The sequence below is a fragment of the Neovison vison genome, chromosome 8, assembly GCF_020171115.1.
Source record: "Neovison vison isolate M4711 chromosome 8, ASM_NN_V1, whole genome shotgun sequence".
Taxonomy (NCBI): Eukaryota; Metazoa; Chordata; class Mammalia; order Carnivora; family Mustelidae; genus Neogale; species Neogale vison.
In genome coordinates this window covers 121,329,812-121,352,640 of record NC_058098.1, presented here as the reverse complement: position 1 = coordinate 121,352,640, position 22,829 = coordinate 121,329,812, and the positions used below count along the sequence as shown (strand labels likewise).

The following is a 22,829-nucleotide window of genomic DNA, read 5'->3' as shown; positions in this document are numbered from 1 at the left end:
AAATGGCCATAAAACATTCCATCGAGTCGTTGTGCCACGACGTGCCTTGTCATTTCCATACTGTCTTCAATTTTTTCAAATATTTAAAAGACTGGGGACCATCTTTTAAATCTGTGATGTGTTTTTTAAAAGGACAACTTTCTTAGGACAAACTCCTCGAATTTAGGATTAAGATAATCTAGTAAAATCTAGGATAATTCGAATCGAATTACTAGACCAAGAGAATACGAACATCAAAAAGTTCTTGACACCTATTGTCCACTGCCACACTTCCAAGTGTGATTCTGATCACAAGCGGCCAGCATTGTGTGTGAAAGCATCGGACAGTCACCAACATTGAATATCATCAAAAATGACAACTTGGAATGATTTTAAAGGAAAAAAAAATGATAGAACCTTTTAAATTATATCGACTTGGTAATTAACACTGTTGAGTGTTTTCTCAAGTATTTATTAATTGACTTCCTTTTTTTCCCTTCCATGAATTGTTTGTATCTTTTGCCCATTTGTAGCTACATGCTGTTTCGTATTTATCCAATTTCTTTTTGATTTGTAGACATACTTTTTCAGAGATGTTCACCTTTATTCAAAATTGAAGCACATCTATCAATGGCTTGCTAAAACTACCAACAATTTTGTGTTTAGGTAGCCAAATTTATTTTTTCTTTAATTTGTGATTTCCTTCATCTATTTTACAGATTACGCAATCCTTCTTTCACTAAAGATTAGATGAGTATTTGCTGTTTCCTGTATTTGTTCTTCCTCCTCAGCTGGATCCGAGAACTTAGTTTGGGGCATGGTGTGAGGTAAGTGTTCTGAATTGAATTGTTTTGCAAACAACCGCGCTTCCAACACTATGCATAGAATACTTTCCCCCTTATTGACTTGCGTGTAAAACAGGTTTCTGGGCTCTCTATTCACTTAATCTCTATGTCTGTTTCTTTTTCTTTCTTTCTTTCTTTCAAGATTTTATTTATTTATTTGATAGAGATAGAGGAGTGCCCACAAGAAGGGGGAGCAACACAGGGAGAGGGAGAAGCAGGCTCTCTGCTGAGCAGGGAGCCTGATGCGGGACTCAATCCCAGAACACTGGGATCATGACCTGAGCCGAAGGCAGACACTCAACTGACTGAGCCACCCAGGTGTCCCTATGTCTGTTTCTTGCATTGAGACCATTCTATGTTAACTTTTTGTATATTTATGCTTTAATACCTGGTAGGCACTTTTGGGGTTATTTCTCTTTTTAAAGAAATACACCTGAATTCTCATTTGTTATTTGTTTTAAATGAACTTTAAAATATGTTTCAGAATCATCTCCTTTCATATTTTGACTAAAATTTTTAGTTATTTTATTTATTTATTTTTTAAGATTTTATTTATCCATTTGACAGACAGATCACAAGTAGGCAGAGAGGCAGGCAGAGAGAGATGGGGAAGCAGGCTCCCCACTGAGCAGAGAGCCAGATGTGGGGCTTGATCCCAGGACCCCGAGATCATGACCAGAGCTGAAGGCAGAGGCCCAACCCACTGAGCCACCCAGGGGCCCCTAAAATTTCAATTTTAAACTTTGAATTACATTATTAGCTTTTCGGGGGGAAAAGCACATCTATCTTTGTTTTTGTATCTGGTTGTAGTTTTTGGATGTTAATAAATATTTTATCAAAAATTGGAGAGAACTACAGCTCCTCCATATCCAAAGGGACAAAAAGTACATCAGCTTGGTGAAATTTCAAAGATTCTAGTGAGGAGCATTGGGTAAAGATATTTTCCATATTTTTCAGGTGAGAAGGCTGAAGCAGAGGTTATTATGCAATTAATCTGAAACAGACTGGAATACGTTATTAGATCCTTTGACTCTGGTACCTACAAGTTGCCTGGTACATATATTATTTTTCTCTGTTTGGTGGTTTGTTTTCCTCCAAGGCAAAACAAAATAAGTAAAAATCATGCAAAGGCCTGGCAGCAAGGCCTCAAGTATTCCAGATGTCTGTTTTCTGCCCGTCTAGATAGCTAGAGGAAATAGATTGTAGTATCCTTTGAGAGAACCAGCATACAGGTGGCAAATAGATGTTTATTTTCTTGGTTTGAAGTTCAAAGGGACAAGAAGTAGTGCAGGTCATAGAACTTTGATAATTTCAGGTAGGGAGAGCTGTTAGCTTTAGCAAATAACCATACAGGACATCCAGGCAAATTTGATCAGGAAATATAAGAAATGCTTTTAGAATATAAGTATATCCTAAATATTGTGTGGGATGTACTTATACTAAAAAATTACGCACTCTTCATCTGAAATTCAATTTTAACTGGTCATCTTTTGTCTAGCAACCTCACAGATCAAGTAAATCTGTATTTTATATGCCAGATGGTTCTTTAATCACCTATAAGCCTGTCCTCATTAGGAGCAATAGGGTCCACAGCTTTGCACTGAAGCATTCAAAGTCAAATAAAAACAAGTATTTTTTTAAAAATCCCACTTTCCTGCTCTTGGTTTTAAACTTGCTTTGCCTGAAATTGTAGAAACAGATTAAGTGGTTGTTGCCTAAATTACTTCAAAAATTTCAATGAAGCTAATCGGATGAAAAGGTTTTAAAAATCACGAGTTGTGCTGTGCTTATCAGTCTTTTAAAGTTACATTTTATTTTCCCCTCTTCACACCTGGAAGATTGTCTTGAGGTGTGGTAGAGGGCGGAGCACAGTTTTTGGAAAACTGGGAGTCAAAAATGTATGGGCTTCCGGTTACAGAACGAGTAAGTCTTGGGGATGGAGGTAGGGCAGAGGGAATGAATAGGTCGATGGTATTGTAATAGGGCTCTACGGCGAGAGACGGCGGCCAGGTTGTGGGAGCACAGCGTCGTGTGTGGACTTGTGCAATCTCTATGTTGTGCATTACAGGTCGGCTACACTTAGAAAAAAAAAACCTTGTGTTGTATTTAAATATGCAGCCGGCTGATTCCACATCTTTTACACTTCTCCTGGACCTTCAGACTCAGAGCAGAAGTCCATTCAATGTTTCCGCTGGCCCGTCTTACAGGCATCTCATACTGGACTTGCGCAAAAGCTCTTTCCACACCCGACTCACCCCCTCCGTTCTCTCCAGTGATGGCAACTAGCAGTCGCCCTTGATCTCACTCTTTCCACACCTCCCACTCCATGGCCGACTTTCATCAGCCCTGTCAGCCACCTTCAAGACAGAGCGTGAATCCTGCCACTGCTAACACCGCCCCCCCCCACGCTCTCCCCACCACTGAGCCTAGCCTCTCTGTTCTCTTATCTTGACATGGGTAGGCTCTCCCCATCTTTCCCTGTCCCATTCCAGTCTCTCTTCATTAGCAGCTGGAGTGATATTATATATGTATATTTAAAGACCTTGTCAAACTCTGGCTTTCAGCCTTTCAGGGGGCATCCCATTGTGTGCTAAATAAAACCCACATCCCTTAACCTCTACGTCTGGCCCCTGCCTGCCCTTCTCACTCACCTACCACTGCCCAAACCCCCCGCCCCCGTGCTCACTAGAGGGGCCAGCTGTGAAGACTTGTTTTCATTCCTCAAACACAGTCATCTTGTTCCTGCCACTGGCGTTTTATACTTGGCTTCCTCTTCAGCCTGGAAAGATCTTCCAGATCTTTCCATCTTTCTGCCATTCAGGCATTAGACTGTCACCTCCTCCATGGAGCCTTCCCCACCATCTGTATTAAGCAGCTTCCCTCCCGGGGGCCCTCCACCCCTCCACTCTTGATCATCTGCTTTTTTGTCTCGCCAGCCCTCATCAGTATCCGAGGTTATGCAATTTACCTGTGTCTTTAAGTGTTTTAATTAGGAAATAATTAGGAAACAATCTAAACTTTTAAAAGAAAATGTAATTTGATAGATATTTAGGTACTGAGATGCCTAGTCTCGTTTTCTTTTGTATATGTGCTGCCGAAGCGAGCACTCTCCTTTTCTTTTGGAAGAAATAAGATCGATATCGTAAAGTCCCATCCTGTCTCCCCTCCTCCTTCCTCTCTCCCCTCCCCCCACTGAAGTTAGAATGCAGCCTTCCCATCTGTGTTTTCATAGTTTTTACAATGTGTGAAAGCATAAACAGTAAAGAACCTGTATTATAGACTTGACTTTTGTATTTAAAATGATATATAATGATATTCTACCCTTCTGGAACTTGTCTTTCTTCCACCCAAGCTTGCATACAGATTTATCCGTGTTGATACAGGTGTCTGGGGTGCTCTTTTATTCCGCTAGGGACTTTCCCGTGATATCAGTAAACCACAATTTATTTTCCATTCCCCATTTGAGGGAGACGTAGGATACTTTGTGCTTTTTCTCTATTACAAACCATGTTACAAGCGAGCATCCTTGCCCGAGTCCATTTTTGTCAATGTCCGTCTAATGTAGACAGTTGGAAGTAGGATTCCTGGCTCATAGGAGAGACAAGTGCTCAGAACAATTACCTAATTACCTAACTTATTCTCTGCATCTGGATCGGGCAGCTGGTGGTGCCCTAACTTTGGTGCACATGCAATCACCTGGAGGGCTCCTTAAACACAAATTCCTCGGCCCCACCCCTAGACTTCCTATTCCATTAGCCGTGAGGTAGGGTCTAAGAACCTGTGTTTCCAACACATGATGCCCGTGCTGTTGATCCGAGGACCACACTGAGATCCACCGGGTTTGGGTAAGTCAGATCTCAGCAACTTAAAACAACAAAGGCTCCTGCTCACATGGACCAACGCGGGTCAGAGACGGGGCTCCGATCACTGTGGCTCTGCCATTTCGTGACGTTACTTCCACACAGGCTTTCACAATCTGGGGACTTTTGTTCATTGTCTTCTTGGTTTCCTGTGTTGCTGTTGAGAAATTCGATGCCATTTGGACTTTCTGTTTTTATCTCTGACCATATTATACTACAATTATTTTCTTTTTCTCCTTAGAAGCTTACAGAATCATGATTACCATCGGTCTGAAATTTCATGATGACATGCTTTCAATGTGGCTCTTTTGATCCATTGACCTTGGCACTTGGTGGATGCTTTTGTTCTGAACATGTATGCTTTTCTGTTCTGGCAAATCTTCTTGAATTATTTCTTTGATATCTTTATTCCCTTCATTTCTTCTGTACACTCTTTTTGGGATTCCTATTTGTCAGCTAACTGGACCTAATAGTCTAATCCTCTTAATTTTCTCTTCCTTTCTTTCCTATATATCCCATTTGCTTATATTTGTTTCCTCCTCCTCCTTCTTCTTCTTTAAGATTTTATTTATTTGACAGAGAGAGAGAGAGAGAGAGAGAGAGTGCAAGCGAGTGCACAAGCAGGGGGAGGGGCAGGCAGAGGTGGAGGGGGAAGCAGGCTCCCCGCTGAGGAGAGAGCCTCACCCAGGGCTCGATCCCAGGACCCTGGAATCATGACCTGAGCTGACGGCAGATGCTTAACCAACCGAGCCACCCAGGAGCCCCTAGTTGTTTTATTTTCTCGATGATTTATTCAACTCTGTCTTCCGAGCTTTCTGTTACTTTTACATATCTATCATCTTAGTAAAAAAATAAATTTCTTGAGAACAGTTTTAGATTGTAAATAAATGAAGCAGATAATACACAGAGTTCCCACATACTCCACATCCAGTTTTCCCTACTTTTAGCGTCTTACATTCATATGGTACATTTGTTACAATTAATGAGCCAATATTAAGGGATCATTAATAACTAAAACTTGCAGTTTATTCAGATTTCTTTAGCTTTTGCTGAATTTACTTTTTCTGTTCCAGGACCCCGTTAGAATATCACATTATACATAGTTGTCATGTTTCCTTAGGCTCTTCTTGACTGTGACAACTTCTCAAGGTTTCCTTGGTTTTGACGACCTTGACAGTTTTGAGGAATATTGGTCTGAGCTTTAGTAGAATGCCCACCTGGGATTCGTCTGCTTCTCTTATGATTAGATGGGAGTTGTTGGGTGTGGGGAGAAAGACCACAGAGGTTAGATGTCATTTTCATCACATCATATCAAGGGCACAAGCTATCAACGAGATCAATCACTGTTGACATTGACCTTGATACCTGACCTGACGTTGCTGTGTGCAGTCACACAAACTTCAGGGGACTAATGCGCCATCTACTTGAACACTCTCTATTTTTACTTTCGAAGAACTCTTTTCTCTAAAAACCTTGCTTTAAAAAATCTTTCATCCTTAGATTATGGTTGCAATAATTTATCTTTCTGAGGATTTTAGGGTTTTTACAAGTTTTCCTAAGCTTTGAATTTTTCTTCCTCTAAGTTCCCTCTTTACATGTTTGTTTCTTTCAGATTAGACTCTTCTCTCAAGCCTTCGTGGGTTCTTGGCTGCCTGTTCGTATTTTATGACTGGGACAGTGCAAAGCCGATGGGAAGCTCTTGTGGATCCTGTCCCTTGGGGGGCCAGCTGGCTTGCGTGTTTCCCTGGGAGTATCAGTCTCTTGTGGCTGCTGTAACAAACCGCCACACACTTGTTGGCTTGAGACCACAGGAGTTTGATTTCTCCCAGCTCTGGAGGCCGGACGTCCAAAATCAGTGCAGTATCCTGGGATAAAATCATGGTGTCTGCAGAGCCCTATTTTTAAAAAAAAGATGTATCCCTGTTTCTAACAGAGATTCATCCTCAGTGATGTCTTGATGTGCCCAATACCAGAAAGGCTTTAATTCCATCTCTTCGCAGAGGGAACCCCTGGTTTTGTGCGATGGTAAGGGAGAGATGGGCCAAGGATCTGCTTACTTTTTAAACACACCTGTAACCAAGTTTCCTGTCTGCTGCTCTCTGCGGCTGGGGGTGCCTGGCACCTTCAGCTTCTGGGCCTTTCTGGGATTTTGTGCAGTGTGAACCAGGCTGTTTCTGGACCTTGATATAACGTTCCGGTTTCCTAAGTAAGGTACCACCCAGTTTCCAAATTTTTGTCATTGTTGTCTTTTTTGTCCTTGTGAGTTTTTATACAAGTAAAGAAGACTTCCTTTTGTGTTGTGTGCATGTGTGTGTGTTTGTATGGACATGTGCTTGTGTGTGCATGCGTGTGTGTTCACGTGGGTGCACATGTGGGTGAGTGAGCATGTGTGTGTGCGTGTGGGTGTGTGTGCGTGTGTGCATGTGTGTGTGTGCATGTGTGTATGCATACGTGTGTGTTCACGTGGGTGCACATGTGGGTGAGTGAGCATGTGTGGGTGCATGTGTGCACATGTATGTGCATGTGCATGTGTGTGTGGATGCGTGTGCACGTGTGTGCACACATGCACGTGTATTTGGCAAATAGCACTGATTTAATCTGCCATTTCAAATTCTATGTTGTTCTCACAGAGTGTAAAATATAAAAAAGCACGGAGATTTCCTCAAAACAATAGAAACAGAACTACCTTACAATCCAGCTATCCCATTTCTGGGTCTACAGCCAGTGGAAACAGAGCCCGTATCTCAAAGAGAGATCTGCAGTCCTGAGTTCACTGCAGGGTTATTCGCAACAGCCAACGTGTGGAAGTCGCCTAAATACCCACCGGCAGATGATAGATAAAGAAAACGTGGCGTGTGTATAAACCACGGAATATTATTCAGCCTTCAAAGAGAAGAAAATCCTGCCATTTGCAACCACGTAGATGAACCCGGAGGACCTGGTGTTGAGTGACCAAGCCAGACACAGAGGGACACCTGCTGCAGGCTGTCCCCTCGAGGCGGCATCAGAGAAGCAGAGGGCGGGCTGGAGGCTGCACGGGCAGGAGGAAGGAGGACGTGGGGAGCTGTTGGTCTGGGAGCCCGAAGTGTCAGCTGTGCAGGACGAGTAAGTTCTGGAGAGCTCACGTGCGGTGTTTTCCACTCTCAGTTTTACCTGTAGAATGGGTCCCAACCCCACTAAGCCTACAGCACTTTCGTGCTGATAATTATTTTCTCCTTTTTTCTGTTGGTGGAGAGAATGTCATTGATCAATTTTTCTAATATTACCTCAACGTTGCCTTCCTGGAATAAACCCAACTTTGGAGTTTGGAGAAAAAACCCCAAATCCTGTGTCTCTCCACGCATGGTCCCCGGCGAGGGGGCTCGGCGTCTCCTGGACACTGGTCAGCAAGGCAGAGTCTCGGCGATGCCTGAGCCCTCAGGGTGGGGGGAGTAACTTGTGCCCCACAGGCCTTTCTGTGGGTTCGGATCCTTGCCCGCCTCCAACAGCCCCTGCGCAGAGGTGCATGGACGCGTCTCCTCTGCCCCTTCCCCGTGAGATAGCGTGGGAGCACTTGCTCGGGAGCACTGGTGTGAGGCCCACAGCGAGACCCTCAGGACGGCCGCGCAAAGACTCACCATGTGTCCGTTTTGGAAGTAAATATTCCTTCCATGAAGGCCTCTGGAGGCATCCACTTGACGGGCAGCATGGCGCAGCCTCCTTTGCGGTAGTAGCTGGCTCTGTGGGGAGAAGAGGAGACCCACGCTTGGTCCCGGAGTGGGGCTCCGAGGGGGAGCTCTGCCAGGCGACCATGGGCTGCAGCCATTCCAGGACTGAGATGAATGAGGGGTTCTCGGGCCTCGGAAGGAGAGGGGGGCACACAGGTCGTTGAAAAGGAAGGGGAGAACTTTGGTGTCATTTAACAGGAAGCGGCCCACTGTAATGACTAGAGTATCCGCTAGCAGATGGGCGCGTCTCCCTAGAGGGGTTTCGTGTGTTCTAGCTCACAAGGACTAACAGTACTCCAGCCGGGGCCCGAGGCCCACAGTCACGGAAGATCCGACCCGGGGGCACTGAGAGCAGGGCCTGTGTCTTGTCTGCTTTGGATCCTCCGTGGGACTCGTGCGGTGTTTCGTTCAATAGCGGAGCTCAGCAAATAATCTGGGGAGCCAGAGGGACGCTGCCTCCCCCCAGCACACCCCAGCTGAGAGCACAGGGCCGGTGGCAGAGCTGCCTCCCAAGTTGTGAGGCGACCGAATAGTTTTCATCATGAGCTGCGTTAATGACATCACTAACAAAAACTAGTAAGTTAGCTCGCGCCTTTGAAGCCAGCTTCTCCCGTAGCCCTGCGTTCTCCTGTTGGGGTGTGCTCGGGGAGGCAGCTCCCCACCAGTCGCCCGGAGTAACAACTTCAACAAACATGGACAATGGTCTCCCCTCATCCATGTGAGATATCCTCCCGAGACCGCCAGTGGATGCCTGAAGCCACAGATAGTACCAAATCTTACAGGTCCCCGGATTTTCTCCTATATACATGTCTATGATAAAGTTTGATTTATAAATTAGGCTCAGGGAGAGATTAATAATGAACACTATTAATACTCCAGAATAGTTATAAGAGAACAGTGATAGAAATGTGAATGGGGCGTCTCTCTCTCAAAGTATCTTACTGTCCCGTCCTCACCCTACTTCTTGGGTTGATGTGAGATGATAACAAGCCTGTGTGAGGGGATGGGGTGAGCCCAGAGACGCAGGCATTGGGACAGGAAGTTAGGTGACTCTTGACCTGCTGATGGTATGTCAGAAAGAGGGTCACCTGCCTTCAGACCACACTGTTGACCATGAAAACTGAAACTGGCGAAAGGGAAACTGCAGATAAAGGGGGACCCCTGGACTGAGTGTTTACTCTGCTGAGTGCTGAGGACGTGAATAAGTCACAGTTTCTCTCATCCCAGCGTGGAGTGGGAGGAACAAACATACCGACACCTGCAGTGGAGACGAACACGTATGGTGATGGAGGTGTGTGCGAAGCTCAGGGACACAGAGGCAGTGGTGAGAGACAGGAAGAGCATCACAGGCAGGGGCTGAGGGAGCTGAATGGTGAGGAACTCTCTGGAAGACCATTCCTGACACATGACATTACACACGTGTGTGGGCACAGTGGAGCTGTGGGCAGGTTGGGGTGGTAAAGCTAGGGCAGGGGAGCCGTCAGAGCTGAAGATGGAGGGGAAGGGCTCGCTCGCTAAGTCAACTTGCTGCAACTTTCACCTGTTGAATGGAGGGGAATCCTGGGTATTCTGAGAAGGGAGGGGGAGGGGTGCTGAGCCTCTGAGAGGTAAAGAGAAAGGAGAGGGGAGCCCCCCGATCCTCCCCGCGCTGCTACCCTGCAGGAACGGGGTGCCGTCAGCATTTCCTCCCGTGTTGATCGATACCAGTTCTATGGGGGATCAGGGGACTTTGGGGGTCCCCCGTACTCTCCAAAGAGTGAAAGCTCTCTGTGACCATCTCTCCCCGCTCCACCCCTGGACTGGGGGGTGCATAGTTAGTGACCATGCTAAGGAGTGACTTGCTCAGTTCACACAGCCAGTCATGGTCATAAATAATCAGCTAAAAATGAAACAAGGGGTTGGGAAGAGAAGCGTAAGGCAAAGGACAGCAGAAGAGCTTTCTTTTTCACTAGAAAAATTATTTTATTTTTTAACGTGCCCTTGAGACTATGACAGGGATGAAGAGATGAAGCTTAGCTACGGGCTCCGAACCCTCCTCCCGTGGCTCAGGGTAGGTAGAGAAGACTGGGCAGCCGGCTGTTCTGCTGTCAGTTCTGGGGTGCTCCTGTCTGGAGTGAAGTCCACTTAGAATTCCCGAGTATTGAGGAGAGGGGTGAAATAAAACCTTACTGAGATTTTTTTCCATATCAGCTATCTGGGTTATTCTGTGCCTGAGAACATTCTGGGATTAGAGAGTTGGAACCGGAAAGATGATCTCCTTAAGAACATGGTGTCAGTGAGGGCAGCAGACCCTAGAATTAGGATCACACCACGCACATGCACTAGCTGAGGTGCCATATGTCCTAGAAAAGGCCTTAAGGAAATGTTAGGGGGCCAATGGACGGTACCAGAGATGACTTAGGGCATAGGCAGCCACGTCCCATTCTCTCTCGAGGGGATGGGGCTTTGATGGGTAACCGCCATCTTTGCTCACCTGTAGATGTCCCGGGCCATTCCAAAATCTCCGATCTTGGCCACTCTGCCAGGACCTGGGCAGGTCAAGAGGCAGTTTCTGGCAGCAATGTCCCTGGGAAGAAAAAAAGGAAAGACACAATGCACTTCCTAATTTTATTTCTGGGAAGACACACAGGTAATATTCATCACAGGGATTTTCACCTCCAATCTCAAGTTCAGGTAGTTCCCTTCTCTGCCCGCTCTTTCCTGGACTACGCTACACTCCAGTCTGAGAGAAATAGCTAGAGCCATTCTAGTCCTCAGAACTAATAGGCGAGTGGAAACGGATTTGGGGAGATGATTGAAAATGTTTAATGGGATAATAATAATGAAAGTAATGATAATAGGAACTAGAATTTATTGGCCTTTTACTCTGTACTAAGCATTGTTCTAAGTGCTTCCTAGGTGATTATCACAACAACCCTAGAAGATACAGGGGACTGTTCTCATTCTATTAAAAAAATTAAGCTAAAAGAAGAGCGTATAGGGACATAAGAAATGCCATTTGGCCTAGGTTATTGTTTTGTGCAGACTGCTGTTGGTTTCTGCCAGTTGCCTGGGGGAGTGTTCTGGGAGAGCATGGCTTCCATGGTACCAAGTTCAAGCAGGTCACAGTATCCCCCAGTAATTCTAGTTTTCTTTTTAAATAAGCTACTATTGTTCTTACATCCATGATTTTCACTAATGCCTTTGCTAAGCTGTATGCGTCACAGCTCTGGGGCCGAGGAATCATTTCTTTCAAGTCATAAAGTTATCATGTCTTCTTTGCCGTTGCACTCCAGATGGCCTATTTTCCTGTAGCATGCCTGGAAGGCATGATCAAAACTCTCCAGACTCATCCACTCATCAACGGCTTACCCATTCTTGACATGCATGTGAGAATGAAGGATGCATCTAGAGAAAGTCTAGAGAAAGTCTATAATAATATTGAAGACCTGGGCAGAAAAAAAGTATTTCTTAGGGAGTACAGGTAGCATTTTCCTATTTTCATCAGTTTCCCAAAGGTCCTGATCTTTGGTAGAGAAATGAGGATGTGGGGAAAAGAAATAGGATCTGGACTGGGGGGTCATTAGGGCACTTAAGATACCAGAGAGTGGGGCAGAGAGGGAAATTGGTGTTAATACCACCGACCTGATACAGAGGGTTTCAGCTGAATTTTGAGGACCAATGGTGCATAAAACGCCCTAATAAAACTATGAAAGCATAACATATATGACATCAAAAAGAAGAAAAATAGTAGGATATATAGCCATCATTTCTCAAGAGAAATACTCTGAAATAGACCAGAAACAATATTTATATCTCCAGGAAGGTCTTTTCATTGATGCGCATGAAATGTTTGCTTAAAGAAGTGATCTTGAATTTAATGGCAAAAAAGTGAACGTGATATCAGAGAACACACCAAGAATTGGTAGAACGACCCATAATTCTTGAAATGGCAATAAACCATGTCCAAAGGAAACAGATCTAATAGAAAAATGGGAGCTTATGCATCTGGGAAAGAAGTTCTGCTCTGAATTCTGGAGATGTGCATGCCCAGGAACCTGTGAGAATCTGGTGGCGAACGTTGGTGGAGGAGGGAGCATGAGAGGCCACAGTGCTGTGAGAGTGTGTTCACAGAGGAGCTCGTGGCCAGCGAGGAGGTGTGAAAGATGCTTTCCTAATGCCAGTTAGCCCAGAAGAAAAGCTGTGTTTTGGGATGGACAATTTCTGTTCCATGTTGCCTTGTGCTTATAAAGCAGATCCTCTTTGCAGATCCTACATTCCTGATTTGGTCTTTGACAATTTCACTTCTCAGAAAAGATAAAAGTAGCAAAAGATGATGACTCGGGGATGCACTTCTGACCTTCGGTAACTATGTACAGATGTGGAAGTGGTAGGAACCTGGAGTGACTGTGATCCTGTTTTCTCATCATCTATAAGAAGAGAGCACCAGATGTAGTTGACATGTCTCATGGCTTCAGGAAAGCAGGTTTTAAAACATCAGAGGAAAGAAGAACGTGATTCCCTGAGCCGGAGAATCCGGACGCTTGAACATGGGGTGGAGACGAGAAAGCAGAAATGATCTCGGGGAGAAGGGAAGGCAGGTGGCCAGAGTCACCAAGGTGACCGCCCAGCTCGCTCTCCAGTGAGTCCAGACTTAGAGGACACAGAAAGCAGGTGGAAAGATGGCTCTAGCCAAGAATGAATCCCAAGAAGACCACAACCTTGTCCTGTTTGAGCAGCAATGAAGCCCAGAGCTGAGATTTATGGAAAGTTCTGGGCACCACAGAAAGGGCAAGAACAATGGCAGGGCTGCCCGTGCTTTGAGGCAGAGGGCGTGGCTTTGGAGGAGAACCTGAAGGACTGGTCCCAGCTCCTTTTTCACTCCTGTTGTTTCTATTAAGCAGAAGACCTGCGAGTTGGACAGAGTTAGAATCAAGAGGAAGATCTGAAGACCGAAGGGATGGAGTGACAGTGGAAGGATATGCTGGTGTGAACGTCTATTGCCTGTTTTTTTTTTTTTTTAAATTATTATTTATTTATTTATTTTCAGAAAAACAGTATTCATTATTTTTTCACCACACCCAGTGCTCCATGCAAGCCGTGCCCTCTATAATACCCACCACCTGGTACCCCAACCTCCCACCCCCCGGCCACTTCAAACCCCTCAGATTGTTTTTCAGAGTCCATAGTCTCTCATGGTTCACCTCCCCTTCCAATTTACCCAAATTCCCTACTCCTCTCTAACACCCCTTGTCCTCCATGCTATTTGTTATGCTCCACAAATAAGTGAAGCCATATGATAATTGACTCTCTCTGCTTGACTTATTTCACTCAGCATAATCTCTTCCAGTCCCGTCCATATTGCTACAAAAGTTGGGTATTCATCCTTTCTGATGGAGGCATAATACTCCATAGTGTATATGGACCACATCTTCCTTATCCATTCATCCGTTGAAGGGCATAGGAACGACTTTAGGAGCCCAGGCGAGTGCCCTTCTTGATCTTTAATTTCTCAATTTTTATTAGGGCAGAAAGCATAGCTTGCTATCTGCTTACGTGCTTTTTCCATTTCTGAACTCACACAGCTTCTCTCATTTCCTGCTTTGTACTTACATATTCTAATTATTTCGAACATGTCTTATACTCTTTGAAGACATGCGTTAAAAAGTGATTGTTCATTCACCAGGCTCGTATTTACTAACTGAGAAGCATATCATTAGGAAGAGCTTTGCAAAGAGCCTAACAATCTATTTGACTTCTCAGATTTCAGAATCAAGGTGTCAGCTGAGAAAGTCATCAACATCCACATGGAAAGAAATACATATTATCTATCATGTCTAGAGCATTACACGTGGATTTGATGTCCTAATCAAACGCCATTTAAACGTAAGGATCCTATAGAATAGAGGAAATGAAGTATGGAAGCAAAAAAAAATGATCATGCTTCATTTCAGAGTATTTTAGAAAAAAAATTACTGTATCCAACAAACATTAATTGTGCCCTGTGATGTAACAGGGGTATGAAGAGAAATAAAACTGCCTTCGAGTCACCCATAGTCAAATATGTGAAAATAGGAGCTCCTCTAACTGCCCTTAAGGAGCTTGGTTTTCTAGAGGGGAAGAACGTTAAAGCGATAGCGGACTGCAAGGTGCAGGCGGGAATCCCCGCACAAGGTCAAGAACAGCTTGTCTCATCTCCAGCACCAGGACTGATATTTTATGATACCCATTTTACATATGGGGTAAATGAAGCCCTGACGGGGTCAGTAATTATTTTAAAGACGAGCGAAGTTGAGTCATCCAGACAAGTCTGGAGAGGCACCTGCCATTGTACTCTGCAGGGGGCAGACCTGAGCCCTGGAGACACACAGGGCAGCACACAGAAGGCAGAGGGACGAGCAAGGTCGCTTTGACTCACCGGTGGATGAAGTGGTTTTCCTCCAAATACTGACAGCCACAGGCGATGTCCCGAGCCACATGCAGAAGGTCCAGCATGGTCAGGGAGGAGGGCTGGTTCTGTGGGAGAGACAGAAGCGATCCACTGACCAGAAGTTCATGGGCAGAGAAGATCTGCAACGCGGGCTTTAAGAGCTGACAAGGAGCGAACAGGGACACCCTGCCCCTCTGGGTCTCAGCCCCGGCCGCACCTCGGAAATCACGGGGCGGCTCTCAACACACATGCCCGGGGCTCAACCCCGACCAACGAACCCACCTCTCTGGGGGGTGCATAGTGTTTGCAAGTTCACAGCCCCCAAGGTCCGTGCAACGTGCAGCCGGGGCTGAGAGCCACCCAGGATGGGGCAGGCGTCCCGCCCCCTTTCCGTGTATTTTGCTTGTTCTTCCACCTCAATCTCCACAAACACGCAAACCTACCGAACTTACGAACAAACCTTGAGAAGAAATCAAGGGAGATAAGTGTTTCTTTCTTTCTTTCTTTTTTTTTTTTTTTAAAGTGTTCTGTTTCAGTGTTTTAAAATGTTTAAAGAGCTAATCTTCTTCAAGCAGCTGTAGATCTAAAGTGGACTGACAAAGAGGAGTTTTCAGGAAATGCTGGGCAGGTGAGGAGCGACATCAAGCGTTTCTACATGAAGTCTCTTGTGCAAAAGGAGAGATCACCCCACCCCCGGGGTGCAGCTCGTCCCGGCTTCCTCCGCAGCCTTGCTGGACTCCCAGCAGCCTTTCCAGAAGGCTAAAGCCCTTCTTAAAACACCCAAAGTCTGTATCACTCAGTGTCACATTCACTTTGCTGTTGCAAAAGTCACAGTAAACTGTGAGGTCCCTGAGTGGGGATTTCAGTGTCCACTTCCTGGTACCCAGCGCGACGCTCAGCACACGGTGGCAGTTCAGGGAACACCGCGAGGAGTGGGCTGGTCGATGACAGCTGAATTATGATTTACCCAGACAGCGGCTGGGAGTTTTCTCTGCCCCAGATCTAGGCCTCTTTGGGACTCCTTGGAGCAATAGTATGGATCTGGGGGAGGCAGAGAGGAGGCGAGCAGCTCTAGGGCATGCTTCGATTCTGGGGGAGACAACTTAGAGAAGGGAATACTGTCTGCCCACGGAACATCAGGCAGTGCCTTTATGAGATACAGCAAGTCCATGCACATGACCTTCTTTGATGCAACATCTTGTGCAGTTGTGGGGAAGAGAGGGTATCTCCGTATGAAAGAGAAGGCTGAGGGCTCAGAGAGGCTAAGTGATTCCCTTCAGGTCACACAGCCTATAGCAGGGAGCTGGGCTTTAAATATCTGGGTTGGGGGAGGCAGCATCCTAGGAGTTAAAACTGGGCTGTTCAGGATAACATGCCCGAGGAGGAAGAGAGAACACATGGGCACAGGGCACAGTACTGTGTACAGCCCGAGTACTCATATTCTGAGTACAGCCGACTCAGAACACGGCCCACAAATGCAGTAGCAACATAGTTCAGTGGCCAGTTGGCCTGACGTGGGCTTCATCCCTGCTCATCCTCTACTCACTGCCTGGCCTGGGACTAATTGCTTTGCCTCTTTCCAAGCCGGTATCCCTGTCTGAGAAAGAGGCGTGTTCATATCATCCTCGCTAGATTATTACAAGGACCCACAGCAAGAGGCCCAGAGCGAATCCTTCATGAAGGGGTCTGCAGTCACGGTGGGCTGCCTGGAGGACCACGGTAGTCTCAGCAAACGGCCCCTGTGTCTGGCTTCTCTAAAGGCCTGATTAGGGTCAGAACCACTGGGCACTGGGAGAGAGTACCCGTCTCCTGGGGGTGAAAAAGTAATACATTTCCAGGGGAAACATTAATCCTTTTGGCTATAGTATTAGAGATATCTTCTCTCTCTCTCTCCAGGAAAATGCGCTGTTCCTCTAAGAGAGGACCGGCCATAGCTTCCCCTGAGTGTCTTTGTGTCTTAGCCTCCATCACTCAGGAAGCAAGGACCATTGATGTCTGAATGCCTGGGCTGCTGCAGGGACTAAATCTTTCCAGGCATTAACCCACGGGCCAGGTTTATCTGAGCTCCCTGTCTTCAGGGGCTCAGAGCAAATTAACTGCTCCACTAATCAGTCGGCACAGAAGCGGGTAGCTGGCAAGCTGTGCGTGTGTGTGCGCGCGCGCGTGTGAGTGTGTGTATCTGGGGGAGAACTGGGGAAGGTTTAGTTGTGTCAAACTGATAAACCAGCAATGCAGAGCATAGCTCTCATGTCCAATGGCATTTGTATTGATCCTGGGTAAAGAAGGAGTTGGAATCAGGGTTTTTTGTTGTTTTTGTTTGTTTTGTTTTGTTTCAGCAATTTGCCACTCAGTGTGGCACTTCCTTCGGCAGCCGTCGATTCTTTGGGCAGCCACGGTCATGGACATAGACCTTCTCCAGTACTCAGAGAGGATTTTGCTCAGTATTTCCCAAGGTGGGCTTGTGGGATGGAATTTGATCAAACGGGCCTAGGAATTCCTGGGTCGGATCCGTTCCCTGAGCGCAGGAATTATCTGTCTTTGCTCAACACTGATGTCCACCATCCATCAATAGGAGAGCAATGCTCTCTGATCACGCGTGTCTGACCACGGCATTCCTTCAAGCATGCATGTGAGCACATAGCTCCTAGGGGCACTGGTGTTCCCTTCAGGGATGCTGTTTAGACCAAGAGCCTACTTTTACAAGTGAGAAAACGGGCCCATTGAAGGAGAATGATTTCTTTGGTTACAGCTTCGGAGGGGCTTTTCCCAAAGGGTAACGTATATACTAATAGAATGCAGGATAATATTGGTATCTGTTCCTTCCTAAAGTAGCTGCTCCTGGGCCATTTAGAGGGGAAGAATCACAGGACAGGGGTTAGGAACTGTTTCACCAGTGAAAAACAGAATAGGGGTGTATTTTAAAGATTTACTTATTTATTTTAGAGAGAGAGCGAGTGAGCAGGGGAGGGGCAGAGGGAGAGGGAGAGAGAGAGAATCTCAAGCAGATTCCCTGCTGAGCGTGGAGCCCGACACGGGGCTCGATCTCAGGACCCTGAGATCATGAACCGAAACCAAGAGTCAGATGTTTAACTGACTGAGCCAGCCAGGAGCACCCAGGATAGGGATTTATTTCAAATCTCTGCATATAAGAGCAAGAGAGAAAGGTGAAAGGAAGAAGCAGGTGCAAAAAGCAGCATCGCCAGAAAGGATGAGAAGTTCCTGCTGCTGGGGCCTCGTATTTCCTGGCTCCTGATGTGGCTGAATTTTCACCGGCACCAAATCCCCAAATGCGTTTTGGAGCCAGAACTGGTCTGGCAACCTTGGAGCCCAAAGCCGAGGTTTTCACCTGGACACTGTGATCTCTGGGATCCAGGAGCCTCCTGTGTCTGGAAGTATCTTCTCAGAGCCGCTACCCATGGGCATTGCCATGTTCCAAATAGGTGCAGACACTGTTGTGGTTAATGACTGCTGCCTTAATTGAGAGGTTACTGACCCCTTAATGGCTTCTGTCATTATTGATTGAATCAACGGATACCAAAGGCGGCTATTAGCCTGTATCGGGTGTATCTTAAACCCTCAATAAATATTTGTTGAATAAAGATTGGGTCTGTAAAATTATTTTGACATGACTCTTTCCTTCTTGAGAAGGTGGGGTCCTGGGACCAAATGAGGTTTTTATGAATTTTGTTTCCATGACGGACGGGGTTGGCTGGAGCATCCGTTCTGTCCCATCGTCCCTGTACATATTGGTTCTGTCACTTCGTGTCCGCACACCTGTTGTCTAAAGCCAGAGGTCCTTCGGTTCTGATAGTCTGTGCAGCTGCTGGACCCAAGAGATGGCAGGAAGAGAGGACCGAGACCTTGTCTGACTCCGAATGCCCAGCCAAGCACCTGCACACAGCAGGTCTCAGGGAAGCCCTGAGAGTCTCAGGGTGTTCGAACAAACGGACCAGGGGGAACTCAGGCCTTGGAATCCAAAAGAACGTCACAGCTCTACCCACCATCTTTCAGTGTGTACTTCTCCAGCAGCGATGCTCACTGGCCAGTCCCTCCATCCTTCATCACGTGAGCATTACCAGTATAGTGCCCCCTGCCCATGACAATGGATATTCCTTTCTTATAGTCAACCCTGTCCCCACCTGGCTAAGCTGGCTTTTGTGGCTCTGGGAATCCATGCCCAATGTCCGGCAAATCTCCCAACCCCCCAGGGATGCTGCAGCTACAGATACGTGCCAGGGCTCCCTCTGGGGAGCTATCATCCAACACGTAAAATTCCCTCTTTGGGGGGCACCTCGGGAAGGACCAGCTCACCTAGGATGGGTGGGTACGTGTGAAAGCCAAGAGGATGTGGGGGCGCTACCAGGACTTGGGGGCATGGCTGGCAAAGAGAGCCACACGGAGGGAGTAGGGTCAAGGCTTAGAAGAGTGGATTTGGTGAGTGGGATCCTGACCCTCAGAAGTAGCTCTCCCAAGGAGAGCCGACCAGCTTCCGGCTGTGGGCATCCCCATCCCCTGGGCAACGCCTGCCCTGAGAGATCACAACCTGGCCTCAGGCTCCTTAGGGTGGAGCAGGGGTAGGAGGTGGTGAGGTGGAAATGATCCGCCTTTCCTTGCTGGTACTTTGCTCTTTGGAGCAATACCCCAATCATCTTTATCATTATACTAGAGAGATGCTTTTGCTTGCAAGAGAGAGGGAAGTTCCACCGCCACCCCCCAAGTCCTTGGTCTTGCCAAGTGACGGGGTCCCAGTTCCCTGTACAAGCAATTCTGTCCTTTGTGTGCACAGTATTGCCTTCTCAAGCCTCGGGAATGTCCAGGAGGAAAACCAGAGCTAGATCTCTTTCCAAAGTGTGATGCCATGAGTCTTTATTTGACCTAAGCCAGAGGCCCTACTGAGAATCTCCGGGCACAAGAGTTGAAGGCCTTGTCTTGCTGAGTGGTGGTGGGAAGGTGTTTTGAGGCTGGTGCCCATACCCGGCACAGATGCTGGCACAGCTGGCTGTATGGGCACGCAGGGACCCAACCTCATCTTGGTAGTCCTTGGCTTCCCGCAGAGGAGCATTGGGATAAGCAGATGGTAGGCTGGAGCGAGCCCTGAATCAGGCGTCCCAAGCTCTGAGTTCTCGTCTCGGCTCTTCTGCTTCCTGTGTGGCCTCAGCAAGTCACCTAACCTCTCTGAGCCACAGTGTTCTTACTTGTGAAATTAAGGTTAGAGCTACGCCCTCGACTGCACATGGGAGGTTTTCAGAAATGTGGTCTCCACAAGGAAGATGAAGGTAATGCTGATGACGGTTATCATGAGACCGGACTGGTGTGGCTCGCTGCTCCCCTTGGCCTCCTGCCGGCTGTGACAGCTGCGCACACGCATCTTTGCAGGGAGTTAGACCGGTTTCTTCTCAGAGGCTGAGAGGTCACGTGAGGCTCCCAGGGCTCAGGGATCCTAACTTTAATCTGATTGACAGTGGGGATGAGGGCAGGTATGACCTTTCCAGGTTTCAGCCTCCAGTCCAAGTCCCTGAAAACATTGTGTTCAGTTCTGGGCTTTCTGCAGCAAAGCCGCTCTTTTCTTGCTCGGCTTTCCTGGGGGTGGGGACAGTACCAGTCTTCCCTGTGGTCGTCACGGTCCAGCAGCTGAGGTCCTGGCTCGGGGATCAGCTGTGCTTCAGTTCCTGACGCTCAAGGCCTCCTGAAGGCCCCAGCAGAGACAGGAGTGGGCAGCTAGACTCAGGGTACGCCCTGTGGGCTACTTCTTAGAGTTCAGAACCATCTCTGGGATGGTCCAGTCCCCCTTGGATTTCACACTGCCGGTCCTGAGGTTAGGGCGCTCATAGTCCAAAGCCACATGGTTGCCTAATGGCCAGTCAGGGCTGGGGGGTGACTCATTCCTGGGTCTACCTAGGTTTCTTGGCTCCCCCAAGCTCCAGCCCCTTAATCACGACACACATGCAGAACCTTCATAAATATTTCAGTATTTTATTTTCACAGGAAATCTACAAGGTCAGGATGTCCCCACTTAAGAGATGAAGCTAGTGGGGTTTAGAATGAGTAGACGTAGAATGTCCTGTCCCCAAGTCAGCTGAGCGAATGACATGGCCGGCATGAGAGTCCCCTCTGTGCTTGTCCCTCATTCTTGGAATCCGCAGGCCACAAAAGTGGATTCAGGTGGGAGGACCCCTTGCACAAGCCTGGCTCAAGCTCCCCAGGATGGGCTCAGCCGGTGTTCCCCCTTCTGTCCCCTCTCTCCCGGCTGTTCCCCCACATCTGAGCCCCAGGGTCGATTCCCCTCTCACTGAGAGTGTGGCTCCTCGGGCTGCCCACTCTCACTCCTCCCGGCCTCTGCTCCATTCCCTGGCACAACCACGAGGGCGACACTGGGCCTCACTCACCGGGCGAGGGCGGGTCTCCCGGAGGAAGGACTTGAGGTCTCCTCCTGCCATGAGTTCCAGCAGGATGAAGCGGGGTAGGGCCTGCAGACTCACCCCAATGCAGCGCACGATGTTCTGGTGGTTGAATTTGCTGCAGAGCAGAGGGGGAGTGACCACATTTAACTGAGCTGAGTCTGGGAAAATCTTAAGCAGGAAAAGCGGGAAACCAAGTTCTGTTTTCTGCAACCGCATCATGTAAGTGTGGGTAGCAGGGATCCCACAAGGAGCCTAGGCGGGGGGGCATCTCACCGCTCAGCAGGCAGAAGAAGCAGAGGGCATGCTGGGCAGAGGTTCAGTACTGGACAGGAGGCAGGAGGACGCCACACAGTCCTTGGTGAGGGAGTAGGGGCGGAGGGAGGGAGGGCGAGAGAGTGGCCAGGCTCTTGGACATCGGGGCATGGACTGCTGCCTAGGATTCATGGGGGAGCTCTTCGTGGAAGCCATCAGGCAAAGAAGCTGAAGGAACTGCTTCCTCCAGGGAACCATTTTGTCTGGACGTTTGAGGCTCTCCTGTGTCACAGGAGGCCGTAAGCATGGTAAGATATCAAGGTCAAGCACCTGTGTCCTCTTGAAGGTGATGTGTTGCCAGAGCACATGCCCTCAGGAGCCCTGGGCACTGAGATTTCTAGGGAGGGACCCCAGAGCCACATGCTGAAGGGTGCAAGTCAGCTGGTCTGGACCAGGGTGCGGGGGCCTTCCTCATCTTAGGGGGCATTTCCTTTCCACAAGATCTGAGAGCTGGATTGGGGAAGGGCCTTGTGGAAGAGTCACCTGGGTTAAAAGTGTGTCTTCCCCTGTCAACAACTAGCATGCGCCATTAAGAAAAGGGGGCACCCCCGCTGGATGACACGGGTGCTCGTTGAAGGCAGAGTGACATCTCCATTATTAGGCTGCAGAGATATTTTTCTTGGACAACTACCTGGGGCTATTTCCCTCTGGTAGGCTGTGTTAAGAATTTTAGGGAGTCTCCTGGTGGGGAGGAAGGGGGCGCTGGGGGACAACACTGCTTCCCTTGGAGACTGACAGGAATGTCTAGCCGGGGAGCAGGTGCCTCTCTGTGGCTTTAGTTACCTGATAATCAGGGCCTCCATGAGGAAATCCAGTTCGTCCTGTTCAGAACACACTTCTGGCAGCGTCTGGGCACAGAAGGGGAGGGTGGGAAGGAGAAGGCTGTGAGCCAAAGCGGGCGGAGGCTGTCGGCCAGAGCTGAGGCCCACAGAGACTGCCGGCCAAGGTCAGGCCCAAGGTGGGGCCGCCTCTTACCTTTACGGCCACTTGCAGGGGGCTCGGGTCGCTGGGCGCTCCAGACACCTGACCTTCATACACCTCCCCGAACGCACCGTGGCCCAGCCCCCTGCACGCAGGAAAAGGCAGGGTGAGGCAGAGCGGCGGAGGTGGGGGGCAGGAGAAGGAGACGCACAAGAGGAAAGGGGTCACATACACATGCAACGCCCCCCACACCTGGCTTTGCTAGACCACCCCAGGCCTCCACTACCTTATCTGAAACCCGGTAAGAAAGGTTCTAACCGGGGGTTCAGGACACTGGTTGAACGTTCATTCATTCAGTGAAGACTGACTAAGACTTTGATCTCTGCTGGGGTCGC

The 22,829-nt window shown here is 47.9% G+C and overlaps 1 protein-coding gene across 1 annotated transcript in view; it reads right to left on the bottom strand.

Moving 5' to 3' along the window:
- Positions 1-22,829, bottom strand: part of ALK (ALK receptor tyrosine kinase) — a 680,627-nt gene that overhangs the window by 4,594 nt on the left and 653,204 nt on the right. The window contains exons 21-26 of the mRNA XM_044261833.1: positions 22,489-22,579; positions 22,297-22,361; positions 21,187-21,316; positions 14,789-14,886; positions 10,865-10,957; positions 8,302-8,403 (exon numbers count right to left, since the gene is read on the bottom strand). Of these exons, the coding sequence (XP_044117768.1) occupies positions 8,302-8,403; positions 10,865-10,957; positions 14,789-14,886; positions 21,187-21,316; positions 22,297-22,361; positions 22,489-22,579 (579 nt within the window). The remainder of the gene's footprint in view (positions 1-8,301; positions 8,404-10,864; positions 10,958-14,788; positions 14,887-21,186; positions 21,317-22,296; positions 22,362-22,488; positions 22,580-22,829) is intronic.